The 16,080-nt window shown below is 39.7% G+C and overlaps 1 protein-coding gene and 1 long non-coding RNA gene across 2 annotated transcripts; both read left to right on the forward strand.

The window, feature by feature from the left end:
• The first annotated feature begins 601 nt into the window (after positions 1-601).
• On the forward strand, positions 602-1,509 carry LOC146482807 (uncharacterized). The gene is made up of 2 exons (XR_014864037.1): positions 602-867; positions 1,368-1,509. It is a non-coding gene; the product is annotated as an uncharacterized LOC146482807 (long non-coding RNA).
• Positions 1,510-12,612: 11,103 nt separating this feature from the next.
• LOC146482808 (uncharacterized) lies at positions 12,613-13,641 on the forward strand. Its single transcript, XM_085106704.1, has one exon. It carries the CDS (start codon positions 12,613-12,615, stop codon positions 13,639-13,641), a length of 1,029 nt encoding a protein of 342 aa, XP_084962830.1.
• The last annotated feature ends 2,439 nt before the right edge of the window (positions 13,642-16,080 follow it).

A 16,080-nucleotide genomic window follows, 5' to 3' on the forward strand; every position in this document is an offset into this window, starting at 1 on the left:
AACCACCGTAGCAGCTGCCGGTGCAAGTCGCAAAATTGCCGACAACCTTCCTTTCACCGAGCAAGGGTTGGTGATTGGTTGATCTTTGCGCTTGTACCCCAATCTCGTCCCCAGAGCCCACGCGCGTTTTTGAATGGGAATGAGTTTCCTGGAACCAGGTTTGTGAGCCCGCGAGAATGGGCACCCCCCACCAAACCCATGTTTTGGCGAAAAGCACTGGGCTCTGAAATCTGGTTCCAGTCCTTGTTATCTATAGTCTCCTTCCCAGCCGTTATTAGGGTCGTCACGCAACGATCCTCCCCACGGCGCGTAGCGTGACGACACTAATAACGGCTGCGAAGGAGACTATGTTATCTAAGGTCTTCCGATTCCCTGATCCTAGACTCCTAGTACCCAGATCCATTCTTTGAAAAAATGGCGGCAGTCTCGTTCTCCGAGCCCGCATTACCCTTATCCAGCGGAACGGGCGCTGGATATGGTAGGTACTTCATATATGGTAATTTTTAATAATTACCATATATGAAGTACCTACTTTAGAACGAGCGAAGAGGCCAACTTTAGTTGTCTTTGCTTCGTTCTAGAGAGTTGGATAAAACAGGATAAAATAGCAGTGTTCAGACATCTTCCTGTATTAGGATTGTGGATAAAAAAATAAAGTATCTTTTTAATTTTTGCATGAGTTTTCAGGTTTGGAAGCGATCGACTTTTTCCTACGCCTCGTCTTATTTTTCCTGCACGACTGTGTGGAAATGTTCCGTTTTAACAGCAGATTTGAAGGAAAACTTTTAGTGTGATAAATGTCAAAAGTAAAAGGAATTTTGCTGTGTCGGTGGAAGGGAAATGTCCGACAGCTCAGCAATTAAGGAGGTAAGATAACTTCAAATCTTAATGTATGTATACACACCTTTAAACTGTTTGTAGTGGGGGTTTTTTTCTGACGAGGGAGCAATTTTCTAAAAGAAATCTTTAATCAAGATAATATTAAAATACGCCATTTTCATGATGGCGTCCTTTTATTACAACTACCAGAATTCATTTCGTTTTCCTTTTCAAATGCAAATTTTGTAATCCCAGTGGACAGAAGAGAACAATAGCTCTAATTAGCATGAGAAAGCAAAAACCAGAAGGATTATGGTAGTTGTAGTAAAATGACGCCATAGTGAAAATGTCCTGTTGCAGGCTAATACGGACAATAGTAGGCCAGTGTTGTTATATCAACTCATGTGGTCTACTAATACTAGGAGATCGTTCCAAACTGGTACACCGTGGAGCAATTGAAAAACGAGTCATTATAAGTTATAGGGATTTACAAAATATTTAAAATTTCATCTTTTTCTAGTCAAATTGAGATTTTTTTTTATTTTTAGGTTCTGTTTGAGGGAGATGCACATTGGGGATGTTTGAATACAGGAGAGATATTTCTTCAAGTCAAATTGGCTTTGTGCCATTTTTATATTTTCTTACTGTACTTGTAGCTCATTAATTCAATAAATTAGTTTGAAAAGCTCATTTTTAAAAATTTCTGTTATTCCCAGGTTGATAGCTATTCTTGTACACTTGAAGTTGTTTATTTTGTTTTTTGTATAAATTCAAACTAAGTGCTCAGTTCCATGAAACTGATATTGATTTACAAGAGAGTCAAGATGTCTTTCTAACCCTTAACTTAATCTAAGAATGCAGTATATAATTTTTCCCATTTGTTTCGGTAGGGATAGGAAAACATGAACCTTTCATAACTTCCTGTCAATCACATTAGTTCCTTTGTTTTGAGAGTGCAAAGTGATACTGTTTTGTTCAGAGAAACCATTGCAGTAATTGGCTGCCTCTTATTCTTGATATTGTTAAGTCAAAACAACAATCACTTGTGAATGCCTTTTGCTACTTTGTATATGTGGAAACTAGTAATTATCAAAACTGGATCAGAGAGTACGTTTGATAACCTCGATCCTAGCGTAGGTTCTCTCCTTTGCCAATTTGGTGATGATGTCATCTGCCCCTGCAAAATCTACAGGGGGTGCCAGATATACGTCCCAATATCCTTTCATTCATGCAATCAACTTTGGTTCCCCCATACAATCTCAACTCCAATCTGTGTAAGGAGTGCGTTCTTTCTACGTTGAATGCAGTAAATGTCATAAGTCTAATTATTCAATGGAAAAAAATTTTTTTCAGTCCCTAGTCATTTGAGCCTGGTTTTAAATTAAGTTAGTAAATTGTTTGTGTTTGACATAGAATCAAATAACAATTGTGTATAAATTCTCAACTGTCCCTGTCAAAATCTTTACCAAAAAAAATCCATCAGGCAGTTATGGGAGCCAGTTATCCCCAGCAGTTTTTCTACACTTTGCTACACGAGAGTTAACTTGGAGTAAAGTTGGAAATAACACAACAATTAAGGAATAATGAAATTTTGTGCTGTGCAGTACTGACTATACAACTGAGAAATCAGAGAATTATCCCTGGAGTGTAAATTTCTGTTTGGGAAGGACACCACTTAAATTTTGCATTACCCTAGTGAAGAGATTAATTTTGGTCCATCAGTGATCAACAAAATCCTGGGGTCAAAGGTTTTAATCCTGCCAAGGTCAAAGAGTTTTTCTTTACCTTTCATGGACCACATTTCCTTACTGAGGTAATACTGAAAAGAAAACTAAGTGGTTTCCTTCCACCACAAAAATTTACACTGCAGATTTTATTCTCTGGTTTCTCATTTAAGGAACAGGCCTTGCTCCAACCCATTAACCTTTTGTCCTTACAAGCAAAATCCCAATTTAAAAAGTCATCAGACTGCTAAACACTACACTCCCGCAGCCTCATCACTCCAGTTTATGGATAGCACCTCATCTGAGAAGTCCCATTCATTTTTAACAGCAAAATACCTACCATGTATCATTAATTTTAATAAGCATTCTCTAAAAAATATTCCTTACTTTAATTTTCATCATCCTGTTTTTGCGAGAGAAAAAAATAGAAGGAACAAGAGTGCCTAAAGAGAGTTGATGTATAGCAACAATCCTCTACTGAATCCACAAAATGATGTACAACATTATACTTTGCTTGAAATATTGCAAATTAAAAGCATTTTGTCACTTTAATCTCCAAAACAATCAGTGGATTAAACTATTTTTATATAAATAAAGATTTTACATAAACCCTGTACAGAATGGAAAAGGAAAATAATATTATTTAGTGTTTTTCCTTATGTTACTGAAAAAGTTATACCTGACTATGTGATAAGGTGTAGAAAACTGTAGCACTGGTTACTGATGTCACAAAACCCATGAAAATTAACAGTTATTATTGGATAATCAAAACTAAGTAAAAGAAAATAATTTACTTGGCATATTAACATTTTCATAATAATGTTATGAGACAATCACTGCAGTGGAAGTACCAACTTTTTTTTAACTTCCCAGGGAAAATAAATTTTGTTCAAAAGATAGGAGGCAAAAAACTGACTGAGGCAAATCCAAGAGAATTAACAACTATTTGTTCAAAGAATTAGGACTGCTGAAAAACATTGAGAGTTCAAATAACTGAGATTGCACCGTAAAAAAAATAACTGTACATATTTCATAATTCATTACCCACTATCAAGTTTTAAATTTTTCTTTCAATTAAAAGAGATGGCTGATAAGAAGTTTCACCTTTTGTCTGTTAAATCACAGTTATCAAAAGAAGCCAGGGTCTGGTTGCATTAAACATGTCCTGAATATCAGTCGCTAATCTCTCTAGATGATTGGTGAGAGATGGGAAACAGCTGATATTCAGGCTTTGTAAAAAATATATGTATAACTAAAGGTAAGGTGAGGTTTTGTCTTACAGTGCAACAAACTCAACCGGGGCCACCGATAAGACCGACACTTTGAAATTTAAAGAAATGTTCTCGTTTTTCATTGGTTTACCAACTACCAAAGCCAGACTCCTTTGTTGTAAACGTGACCTGTGATTGGGTGATCAATGTTGGGTGGCCCCAGTTGAGTTCGTTGCACTGTAAAGTATACAGGTAATGCCCCTTGTTCAGCATATTTCTGTAGCCTCTATCAATTCAATAGTTATAAGAATGATTGAGTGACAGTGCTGACTGTTGCTTATAAACACAGCTATTGTAGGCCCAGACATTCAGTGGCCAATCTCTGTTGTACACAACGTGCTAGAACAATAGCCCTACATCAGGCCAACTAATTAAAATCTTTACTGCTGAAGAAAAATTTTATATGCTCAGCGAGTGCCCATTCAATTTGGCTCCTGCCATTACATCAACATTTACCAAAAGGTAAAAAATTTAATACACAACTGGATCTATCCCTTGATGGGAAAAGTGCACAGTCAGAAACTTTCACACAAGAATGGATAATTTTCAAGTTTATGAATTGCCTCAACAAGAACTTCCATTAACTAAGTGATTCATGAGCCATACTGTGTTTTAATCACATCTGTCATGATCTGTGATGATAAATAAAAAGTATACATCAATTTATTTTTTGCTACAGCTAAAACACAAGATCTAAACCTAACAGTAAAGGTTACACCCTCTGTGCAATGGCGTTTGTGCCCAGGCAGTGGCAAATCTTAAAACACTCCTGAGTTAGGGTTCATAATTTATGCAGATGGGGGCCTATGATGATTTTTAAATTTTTCCTTAAGTTCACGTTTTGGATAATGCTATTGTTTGATGAGGTCAGGTTCCGAGATGCCGAATTGTCCAGAATTTGCAAGTCTGATTACTGCATCAGGATTCATCGAGCACACGAAAGCAGCGTCTGGGGGAAAGCTGGCTGGAAAGGACTAACCTGCAGTTCAGTGGCCGAGATGCTATTACTGATGGCAGTTCTTGATCTATAAAATAGAATATTTTCAGATTTCATGACAAATCAGACAAAGAAATTTAGAAGACGACTGTGACCAGCTCACTATGAAATTACGAAGATAAAGAATGGAAAGAAATGCATGGACTTGCTCATGACATAGCATTGCACATTGACGATGCACCTGTTGTCAGATTACATAAGGGCATTTGTAACAGAGAGGGAGGAGGAGGCGGTTTCTTTTTTTTTCAACAGGACCCAGCTAATCATGATTGCTTGAAGGCATGTGAAACTTCAAAAAAACATGTGCCTGGCTATAATTATTATTTTGCAAAAATTTGTGGCTAGACTTATACATGGAATTTGTCAAAGACACCTGTGAGGTTAAGAAAGAGCAGCAGTGCGCTTCATGTGAAAATGGTTGGCTGGCTCCATGATGGGCAAAATTCCATGCCCTTTCCTGGATAAAGAGAAGTTAAGGTACAAATTAAAATGCCTTTGAATCTCCGGCTAGATGGAACAGCATGACCAGTACTTTTGATGACTTTATGCCTAATTCCTTCAATGAAGGAAAGCTGAACACAGTGAAAGAAACTGCAGACTTGTCTTCTACCTTAGTTTGTGGTTTCTGAGGAGCTAGTGAAAATATACCTAGACCATTCAAAACATTTCCATTTTTCCAAAGATTTGCGAAGTCAAGCAACCATTGAGAAGCGATGAAACAGAGAATGAGGATAAAAATAATTATTGGGAAGAGTTACTACTATCTGGAGGGTTAAAATCTCTTTTTTTTTTAACTTAACACTCTCTTGAAAAAACACTTTCTTCCATACAAGAAAAAAATTGAAGAAATGAAAAGCTTGTGCTAAAAACCGGTCATCTACAAGAAGCAAAGGGGACCGACACTAGCGACAATGAAAGTCCCAGGCCAGCGTCTTTTACATTAGCTAACAAACCCACATCTGATGATAATGATAAAAAAAGGTGGAGACGACACTGTTGTTGTGGGTGAAACATGGTGCAGTGAAACTGAGGGGATGCTGAGTGAGAATGATGATAGTGAGTGTGAGAATGATGATAGTGAGTGTGAACTTTTACCATTGCTGGCAAATAAAAAGTGCAGCAGTACAAGTGGACACACTTTGCAGTCAATAATTATTGGTAAATCGCTTAACCCTAATTAGTATAGAAAAGTGCTTAGACCTCAACAATATTGTTAGTTGTTAACTGGAAGGGGTATTTTGCAGAATGCTGAATGCCGAATGTCACATTTTACGCCACTTATAACAGCTTAGCAGTAAGGTTACCATATACCTTTAGGGGTCTTTTGCTTCCAGGCTATGTAGCATGTCTGGTTTAAACTGTAGATATGTAAACCCCTGTATCAAATTAAAGCTTATAGAGCTTGCTATCAAACTATATCAAGAATTTTGAAATTAAATGAATTGTCTAATTTTTTACCACCTCTAAATGTGAGCATCCGAATCACCTTTTAAAGGCTACAAGTAAAGTGAATTTTGTTTTTCGCTAATTTAATTTGCTCCTCAGTTTCCGGTACACCCAAAGCGCAAAAAAAAAACATGTCTGCGTTCTGTGATATAATTCAATTGCAGTGAAAAGTTACAGAACATTTTCGAAATACGATTAAAGAAATGTGAAGTGATCGTATATAAAAATCAATCGGAGAAAAAATATTTCAAAAGAAAAAATTTGCGACACGTCTTTGTTCCTTATATGTTAAACTAGCTATTGTCCAAAATTGAAGGTAAACAAACAAATTCCATTTGAGTTTTAGCTCTTTAAAGTGCCCCCTTCAAGCGAAAAAATTGATTCAAGAAAACAGCGCTAAAAATTCGACAATTCATTTTATTTCAAAATTCTTGGTATAGTTTAATAAATAAGCCGGCTCTATAAGCTTAAATTAATCTGATGTGGGGGTTAGGTATCCACAGTTTAAACCGGACGCTCTACATCGCTTGGATGAGAGACACCTATTAAGCAACGAACAAAGTTTTGAAGGTCTAAGCACATTTCTTTTCTGTTTAGGGATAACACTGATTATACAGACGGTTAGCTTTAATTTGTTGTTATGGCAGCCATTGCATTAAAGGACTTCTATAGATTCAACATTCGGTGTTCTGCAAAATACCCCTGCCGCTTGAAAATTAAACCTTAATTCTACTCGGCCTCATGCAAAAAAAAAATACTATCTGCTATACAATAAGGTACATTAAGGTGTAGTAAGTATAAGGTGTCCCCTTGAAACCCACAAACCCATTTCAGCAGAACTGACATTCTTAAAGCTACATGGATGTGAGTGGGGGGTACAAAAAATATCAAAATATTATGTACACTGTACAGGAAAATCTTCAGGACGGGATTGGCTATTTAACGAGTTTTGATAGTTTTTTTCCCGCTCAAAGTATTATTTTGTTATTATTTTAAAGATGATTGAGGCGAACTGTCACTGTCTTAGGCAAATTTTGCTGATCAACCATAAACCTCAGAGAAAAAGGCTACACTAACCATGAAACAGACTTAAAATATACATGGATCCTAGAGTAATAAATGGAAAAAAAAACAAACTGTGATAATTCATAACATTCAGGACAGAGATAAACTTAATGACGATCCTCAAAAATTTGTACAAACGAGCGAACAAATTTTGCGTACTTTTGATGTTATGATGAAAATGAGGTCACACTAATGGGTAGCATCAGCTCAGTTGATGCCCGTCTGAATCTCAAACATGGGGTATGGGACTCAGACAGTCTTAGTACCACGCTATTACAGGTTTCATTGTTCCTTGTATTTTTACTGTCTCTAGCAAGTCACGTGAGATAGTAGGTACTAGACAAGTACAGCGTGCTAGTTAATTAAAGTACTATTGCTTAATAATCTAGACTAGGAGCTGTGTTAGCTTTTTCCAGGTCACTTGCTTATTGCTATCGCTAGCGTGCATGCAGTACAACTTAGTAGTTGATTAGAAGTATGGCCGAAAAGAACGACAAGTCTACAGACCTGGCTGCAGAAAGTAAGCGAACACCAAAGTGTTCGGGATGCAAAATCCCTCACAGTATCCACACGTTCGGAGAGCAGGGCCCTTATTGTACCGGAACGACGGGTTTGCCTTCAGATGGCGCTGTTTCTCTGGACCCAAATGATAAACCAGAGGCCAAGCTCTCAACCGGGAATCCATGATCCGAAAGTGTCAAAAAAGTTACACAGAGCGAAGACGAAAAAGTTGCACAGAGCGTAGACGAGGATGACGAAGAAACGCAGCTGTTGGAAAAACTAAAAAATCTGGAGTTGGCCGAGGCTGCGTTGGAGAAGCAACGCCGGGTAAAGGCCCTTCAACACCGCGTGGCTGAGGCAGAACAACGTCTAGCGTCTTTGCAGACCGCTCCATCGCCAACTCCAGTCCCCGCCGCCATGATGAACAGTGCAGCGAACACGAAGACAAAAGCTCCGCCGGAAACTCCGCTGGACGGGCTCCTCGCAGGCGTCCAAACGAACATGGCGGCTCAGAACAATGCTACAGAAAAACCCACTGTTGAACACGGTTCGCCGGATGGTCCTCTTTCTTGGGTGTCTAGAAAACTCAGACCTAGAAAACTCAGACCTCAGACCTCAGACCTAGAAAACTCAGACCTCCCAATTCTGGAAAACTCAGACCTAGAAAACTCAGACCCCCTTCAAACAACATGTAGAAATCTCAGAAGAAAAAAAGGTTGAAAATTGGAATACATTTTCATTACTGTGAAATATTATACGTTATATTTGTACAGTGTCTGCCTTTTATTATTTTACAACTAATTGCAAGATAACGGGAAAGATAACAACAATGTTTCCTGTTTCGTCTCATGACACTAATTTGCTCTTTATGAGAATAAATCGACTGATTGGCATTTGTAAATTTCTAAAATAATAAAATATTTTATACTTAAAAAATCACGGCTCGTGTCAAATTGTCTTCAGTGACAATCGCCTCACTTGACAAGAAAACTCAGACCCCCCAATTCTGGAAAACTCAGACCTAGAAAACTCAGACCCCCCAATTCTGGAAAACTCAGACCCCCTTCAAACAACAAAACTCGGAAAAAGAAATAAACGTGGTTGGAAAATGGAATTCATTTTTTTATACGCTATACAGAAACTCAGACCTAGAAAACTCAGACCTCAGACCTCAGACCTAGAAAACTCAGACCCCCCAATTCTGGAAAACTCAGACCCCCTTCAAACTAGAAATCTCAGAAGAAAAAGAGGTTGGAAATTGGAATACATTTTCATTACGGTGAAATATTATACGCTCTATTTGTACAGTGTCTGCCTTTTATTATTTTACAACTAACTGCAAGATAACGGGAAAGATAACAATAATGTTTCCTGATTCGTCTCATGACACGAATTTGCTCTTTATGAGAATGAATCGACTGATTGGCATTTGTAAACTGTTCTAAAATAATAAAATATTTTATATTTAAAAGAATCACGGCTCGTGTCAAATTGTCTACAGTGACAATCGCCTCACTTGACAAGAAAACTCAGACCCCCCAATTCTGGAAAACTCAGACCTAGAAAACTCAGACCCCCCAATTCTGAAAAACTCAGACCCCCTTCAAACAACAAAACTCGGAAAAAGAAATAAACGTGGTTGGAAAATGGAATTCATTTTTTTATACGCTATACAGTGTCTGCCTTTTATTATTGCAAGATAACGGGAAAGATAACAACACTCCGTTCCTGTCGTCTCTGACACGAAATTGGCTTTTTATTCGAAGAGAGAATAAAGCAAAATCCAAATCATGATACCCCTAAATATCTCAAGGACTAAAATTGTGTCAGTTTGGTGCTAACAAAAAAATCGATGTTAAGTGTTTGTAATCGACATATTGTGTTAAAAAATCATTTTACACTGTCATGTCGGCTGTGGCTTGAGCGGCGTTGTGTGACGGTCACGCGACGTGAACAGCACATGACGTTTTGGCGCGGTTTGGTGGTTTCATGTTTCTGTTTTTGCTTTATTCTCTCTTCACGTTTATTTATTTTTCTGAGTTTTGAAGGGGGTCTGAGTTTTCCAGAATTGGGGGGTCTGAGTTTTCTAGGTCTGAGTTTTCCAGAATTGGGGGGTCTGAGTTTTCTTGTCAAGTGAGGCGATTGTCACTGAAGACAATTTGACACGAGCCGTGATTTTTTAAGTATAAAATATTTTATTATTTTAGAAATTTACAAATGCCAATCAGTCGATTTATTCTCATAAAGAGCAAATTAGTGTCATGAGACGAAACAGGAAACATTGTTGTTATCTTTCCCGTTATCTTGCAATTAGTTGTAAAATAATAAAAGGCAGATGAGGTCACACTGGAGAAAGTTAACCATGGTAAACTCAAGTTTACCATGGTTAACGGCACCGCATGTGTGACCCTCAATTTTCAGTTTACCATGGTAAACCTAACTATGGTAAGTTGCCCTGACAACAGCGGCGAGAACAAAGCTGACTTGACCCCAGATAAGAATCTAGTTACCAAAAAAAAGAGGTAGGTACATCTCTTGTCTATCTAAACCATGCTTATTTTGTTGACAGTTTGTCACCTTTTTGGACAAACGCAGTAATTACAATACATTTGTGGATTCATATTTTATTAACATGAAATTTATTTTCCCACTAATTCGCGCGTGTGTTTGAGCCCATTTCACCGAGCTGGCAAATGAAATCGAATGTTTCCCGTGTTACCCTGAAATGGTCTTTCCAAAAGGCTCGAAGGAGCCGGCCGGTTATTATACATTTCCTCAAACCATCCCTGTGGTCGAGGGTAAACTCAGGCTTGCCTGCGCCCTCTTCTTTGTCTGTGTCTTTGCCTTCTACGGTTAATTAACGAAACCGCTACACTTTCTTTGGTCCCAAGATCTAAATGGTTGTATGTAAGAAGGAAGCGAATTCTACGTGCTCGTCTAAGCAGCAGAATTAAAAGCAAAATGGGAACAATTGAAAATACAACTCTCTCTTGTTGATCCATAATTTTATTACGCGCCAAGTCACAGTTCAGTAACTTACAGCCGATATGAACTCACGCGACATGTCAACACTTAGTGTACTCGTCACATATAAGTTTACTGATCATGCGAAAAAGTGTACATGGAAAGCGTCAAATCTTTTTTTATGACTTTGACAGCTTTACTACGGTAACTAGGTGGTTGCGCAATTTACCTTGGTAAAGCAATTTTTACCATGGTAAAGCCTCTAGTGTGACCTCAGCCAGTTTGTACAAATATAACGTATAATATTTCACAGTAATGAAAATGTATTCCAATTTCCAACCTTTTTTTCTTCTGAGATTTCTACATGTAGTTTGAAGGGGGTCTGAGTTTTCTAGGTCTGAGTTTTCCAGAATTGGGGGATCTGAGTTTTCTAGGTCTGAGGTCTGAGGTCTGAGTTTTCTAGGTCTGAGTTTTCTAGACACCCCCTCTTTCTTCGCCTGACGCATGGCAGGAGTCGCTGATGTATCTAAAGCCAGCGCAGCTTGCAAAGGGTGAGCGTATTTTACGCATAGTTGACTTTATCGACAAGATAGTCCCGAACATTGATGAGCGAACAATTTCTGAAGTAGGACTGACTAAGTTAATGGTATCCTACGGGCCCAAAAAGCCTAAGTTGGACTCTGTGTCCTTAGCTCAGTGGGTCATTGGCAATACCAGAATTTTCTTTACCTTATTGCAATTAGGTAAGCTGCCATCCCCTACGGATGTGCAGCACTACTTAGCGTACACAGTAAAAATCATGGAGCTGAGTAGTAAGTTTACTTTGGCCTCTGTGCTCAAGTATGATGACGAGTTTCGTCATCTACAGGCCATATATAATTATCCCTGGAGCTACGACTCTCCACATCTCCACACTGTCCTGCTAGTTCCTATCTCAGCTCCATCTCGGCAATTGCCTTCTAGGTTGGGTCCTACCACCCCCTCCCTCGGGTCACTACTTGCTAATTCTACACAAGAGGGTAAAATTATTTGTAGGAACTACAATCGTAGTACGGGTTGTAATCTTTATGAGTGTCACTTTGCACATGTGTGCAATAAAAAGATCAGTGGGAAGGCATGTGCTCAGTCGCATCCTTTTTATGCGCATCGGGGTGACTCTCGGGCCACCCCCACCCCACCTCCGGGTCTTCAGTCTCCCCCCGCGGGGACTCATTGACTACCTATTTCCTCACCCCTAAATACTGATCTTTGGCTGGCAGAATTAAGCAATGATGGGGATTGCACATTCCTCTCTGATGGCATTTTGCATGGGTTTAAATTGGCACCCACAGGCACTCAGTTCATGGCAACAGATATGAACAATTACAAGTCAGCTACCAATGTATCTGTCAAAGCAGTAGTTGAGCAGACTATTGCTGGGGAGGTCGCAGAGGGCAATTATGTGGTTACCTCTACTAAACCGGCTATTATTAGTGCACTTGGCGCAATTCCTAAGCCTGATTCTTCAGAAGTTCGCTTAATTCACGATTGCTCTCGCCCGCATGGCCAAGCGCTAAATGATTACATAAGTACTTGCTCTTTTAAATTTCAAACTTTGGATGATGCAGTACAGCTTCTCAAGCCTAATTATTTTATGGCAAAAATTGACCTGCGCCACGCCTATCGCTCTGTCCCTATTCACCCCAGTAATTTTGCAGCCACCGGTCTCAAATGGCAGTTCGAAGGGGATGATGATTTTACATATTTTTATGACACTCGTTTGCCATTTTGAGCAAAAAGTTCCCCAGAAATTTTCCATCGTCTCACGCAGGCCGTTCGTAGGATGATGGCACGACGTGGCTTCAACGCAGTCGTGGTTTATCTTGACGATTTTTTGTTGATTGCCCCTACACAGCAAGCCTGTCAGGTTGCCTATTCCACTCTGTTGCAGTTGCTTCAAGATCTTGGCTTTACTATCAGCTGGCGCAAGGTGGTTGGCCCTACGCAGAAATTGGTTTTTCTTGGAATTGAACTGGACACCCAGCAGTGTACGATGGCCCTTCCACCCACCAAACTTGCTGAACTCCATGATGTTGTGCACAGGTTTTTGACTAAGCGAAGAGCGAACAAACAGCAACTACAGCAACTTGCTGGCAAGTTAAACTGGGCATGCCGTGTAGTCTATGGGGGTCGCACATTTTTACGACGAGTAATTGACATGATGAATTCCCTTCCCTCTTCCTCGGCACAGCTACGCCTCTCTGCTGACTTCTCTGAAAACCTGAAGTGGTGGTACTCCTTCCTAAAAATCTTTAATGGCCAGCATCCCTTCCTCAGCACTCAGGCCATCACAGATGTGGACACTGATGCCTGCCAGCTAGCTGCCGGTGCCTTCTACAGAGGGGACTGGCTGTACCATTACTTCATGCTCGATTCCCCTGCATATGCTGATTTGCATATCAATCATAAGGAAGTCCTTGCTCCAATTTTTGCTGCTTTTCGCTGGGGCCACCTGTGGAAAAACCAGCATGTTATTATTCACTGTGATAATGTAGCTGCAGTTCATATTATCAATAAAGGCACTACTGCCCACCCACTTATTATGTGTCTTCTAAGAAAACTGTTTTGGCTCTCGGCTATTTATAACTTTAGGTTCACAGCAGTATACATTAAGGGTGAACTTAACACCATTGCCGACGCCGTTTCTCGTTTACACCAGCCAGATAAATGCCTGGCCTTCTACCGTCACCTCCTACTGGATCATCCCCACCCACAGGTTGATTCTACACTGCTGGTGCATCACATGTCCCTAAACAGTTGCAATTTCCTCTTTTCCGGGGCTTGCGGGATCCTGATTTGGCCAAGGAGCTCCTAGCAGAGGTGTACCATTACCGTTTCCACACATTTGCCGTCAACACTAAAGCCACATATCGTACTCACCGTACCAGTTATCTCCGCTTTGTTCACGCATGGGCTATCCGCCTCTCCCCGCTCAGTCTGCGCACCTTTGCCAGTAGGCAGCCTTTTTGGCAAGATCCCTCAAGCCTTCATCAATTCCTGGCTACCTCAACATTATTGGTGTGCTCCATAAGGAATTTAATCTGCCCAATCCCCTCAAGGATAATTGGCCTTTACAGTCCCTCCTTACTGGCATTAGACGGGTTAACGGGGAACCTCCTTCCCAGAAGCTACCTATAACGCCTGACCTGTTGCTGCAAATTCATTCTCAACTCAACTTGCGCTCTAGTATTTATGCCTCCTTTTGGGCCATTTGTTTGGTGTCCTTTTATGGCATGCTTCGTAAAAGCCATCTCCTTGTTAAATCTCCTGGGTCCGTGGACTCCTCCCAGCAGCTTTTACGGTCAGATTTTCACACCTATTCCTGGGGCTCCCTGGTTACTATTCGCTGGAGCAAAACAATCCAGTTTCGTGAGCGGGTGGTACAACTTCCCCTTCCTGCTATCCTTGGGTCTCCCCTCTGCCCAGTGCTGGCCATTAAACGTGCATGGTATTTTACAGGCAATGCACCTCCCAACTCCCACGCTTTTGCATATTTAAATTCACCTGACCTGCAATTAAAAGTTTTTTCTTACCCTTTGTTCCTCCGCAAACTACGTGCAATTCTTCAGTCCTTGAATCTCCCGGCCAAAGATTATGCCTGCCATTCATTCCGCAGGGGGGGGGGGGGGGTGGGGGGGCTCTTCCTTTGCTTTTCAAGCGGGTGTGCCTATAGAGCTCATCAAGATGCTGGGTGACTGGCATTCGGATGCCGTGCTCCTATATCTTACTGTGCCACTCACCATTAGATTACAATCAGTTAATGTTATTGCCAAGGCTATAATCAACAATAATTCCTCCACTCTACCACCTCCACAGTTTGGGTTTGGAGTGTAATTTAGTCAAGTTTAGATTTTATATGGAATGTTAATTATTAACTTAGTATCAATAAAGGCTGTCTTAGTCCCAAACTTGCGTGTTTTCATGGCTTGTGGTTTAGGGGTAGCATCAGCTCAGTTGATGCCCGTCTAAATCTCAAACATGGGGTATGGGACTCAGACAGTCTTAGTACCACGCTATTACAGGTTTCATTGTTCCTTGTATTTTTACTGTCTCTAGCAAGTCACGTGAGATAGTAGGTACTAGACAAGTACAGCGTGCTAGTTAAAGTACTATTGCTTAATAATCTAGACTAGGAGCTGTGTTAGCTTTTTCCAGGTCACTTGCTTATTGCTATCGCTAGCGTGCATGCAGTACAACTTAGTAGTTGATTAGAAGTAGTTTTCCCTCCCCGCCCTCCCGGATATCTTGATTTTCCATAAACTATTGTAGCTTATCTACCTGTTCTCACGTATTATCCATAGACAGCCGGGTGCATCGTGTTTTATTGTTAATTGTCTTTATTGATTTTATATTGTCTTAATTTGTTTTGCTGGAGTGTAATTTAGTCAAGTTTAGATTTTATATGGGATGTTAATTATAAACTTAGTATCAATAAAGGCTGTCTTAGTCCCAAACTTGCGTGTTTTCATGGCTTGTGGTTTAGGACTAATTTTACATTCGCTTTTAACGTTCTTTGAAAAGACATATCCTATCCTTTAAAGTATTTGTGTTTGTTCTCTGTGAAGATTGTCAGAAACAAATGCAAAAATTAGAAATATATGCGAGAAAAACTTGTCAGTAGTTCATGCTAGCTAACGATTAAAAAAAAAGCGTTACGAGACGTTTGTTTCACTGACTATTTTACCTGAGAATCAAATTTTCTTACATGAAGCAAAAAGGAATGAGATAAGAAAATAAAACTCCCAGGGAAATAACGAACATGGACCGAAAAAATGAGTACAAGAGACTTTTCTGAAGTTGGCAGTAGCTTAAGTTAAACGTGTGGCAGTGTGAACACTGCATTAAAATAACTTGCAAAAGTCGACAGCAAAGTTTTGTAAACAAAATCACATAAGACTTATTAGCTTAAATATACTCGCCTCTTTGGAAATAACCAGTCCTTTTAATCCATTGCTGATTTTTTCGTTCGTTTTACAACGTTAAATGAACAAAAAGTTTCACTTCAAGAGGAAAAATCCGACGTTTCTTCGCGGATCAGATCCGCTGTTTATGATGTGCCGCCTCAAGAGCAGTCCTTTTTCGCCGCTATATGCCTTGCTCTTTTTCCCGCTGTTGGAAAGCAAAATTGAACCAGATTAGAAAATAAAACGCCAAGGGATCGAAATACTGAACATGAACCGAAATAATGAGCTAAGAGGACTACTCTGAAGTTAGCATTATTAACTGCGTGTCAACACAGCAAGCTAAGAAATCA

The sequence above is a fragment of the Pavona decussata genome, unplaced genomic scaffold, assembly GCF_977016875.1.
Source record: "Pavona decussata unplaced genomic scaffold, jaPavDecu1.1 SCAFFOLD_43, whole genome shotgun sequence".
Classification (NCBI taxonomy): Eukaryota; Metazoa; Cnidaria; class Anthozoa; order Scleractinia; family Agariciidae; genus Pavona; species Pavona decussata.

What these genes read in the sequence shown, in the direction of transcription:
- LOC146482808 (XM_085106704.1), top strand. Translation starts at nt 12,613, where the DNA reads ATGGCACGACGTGGCTTCAACGCAGTCGTGGTTTATCTTGACGATTTT.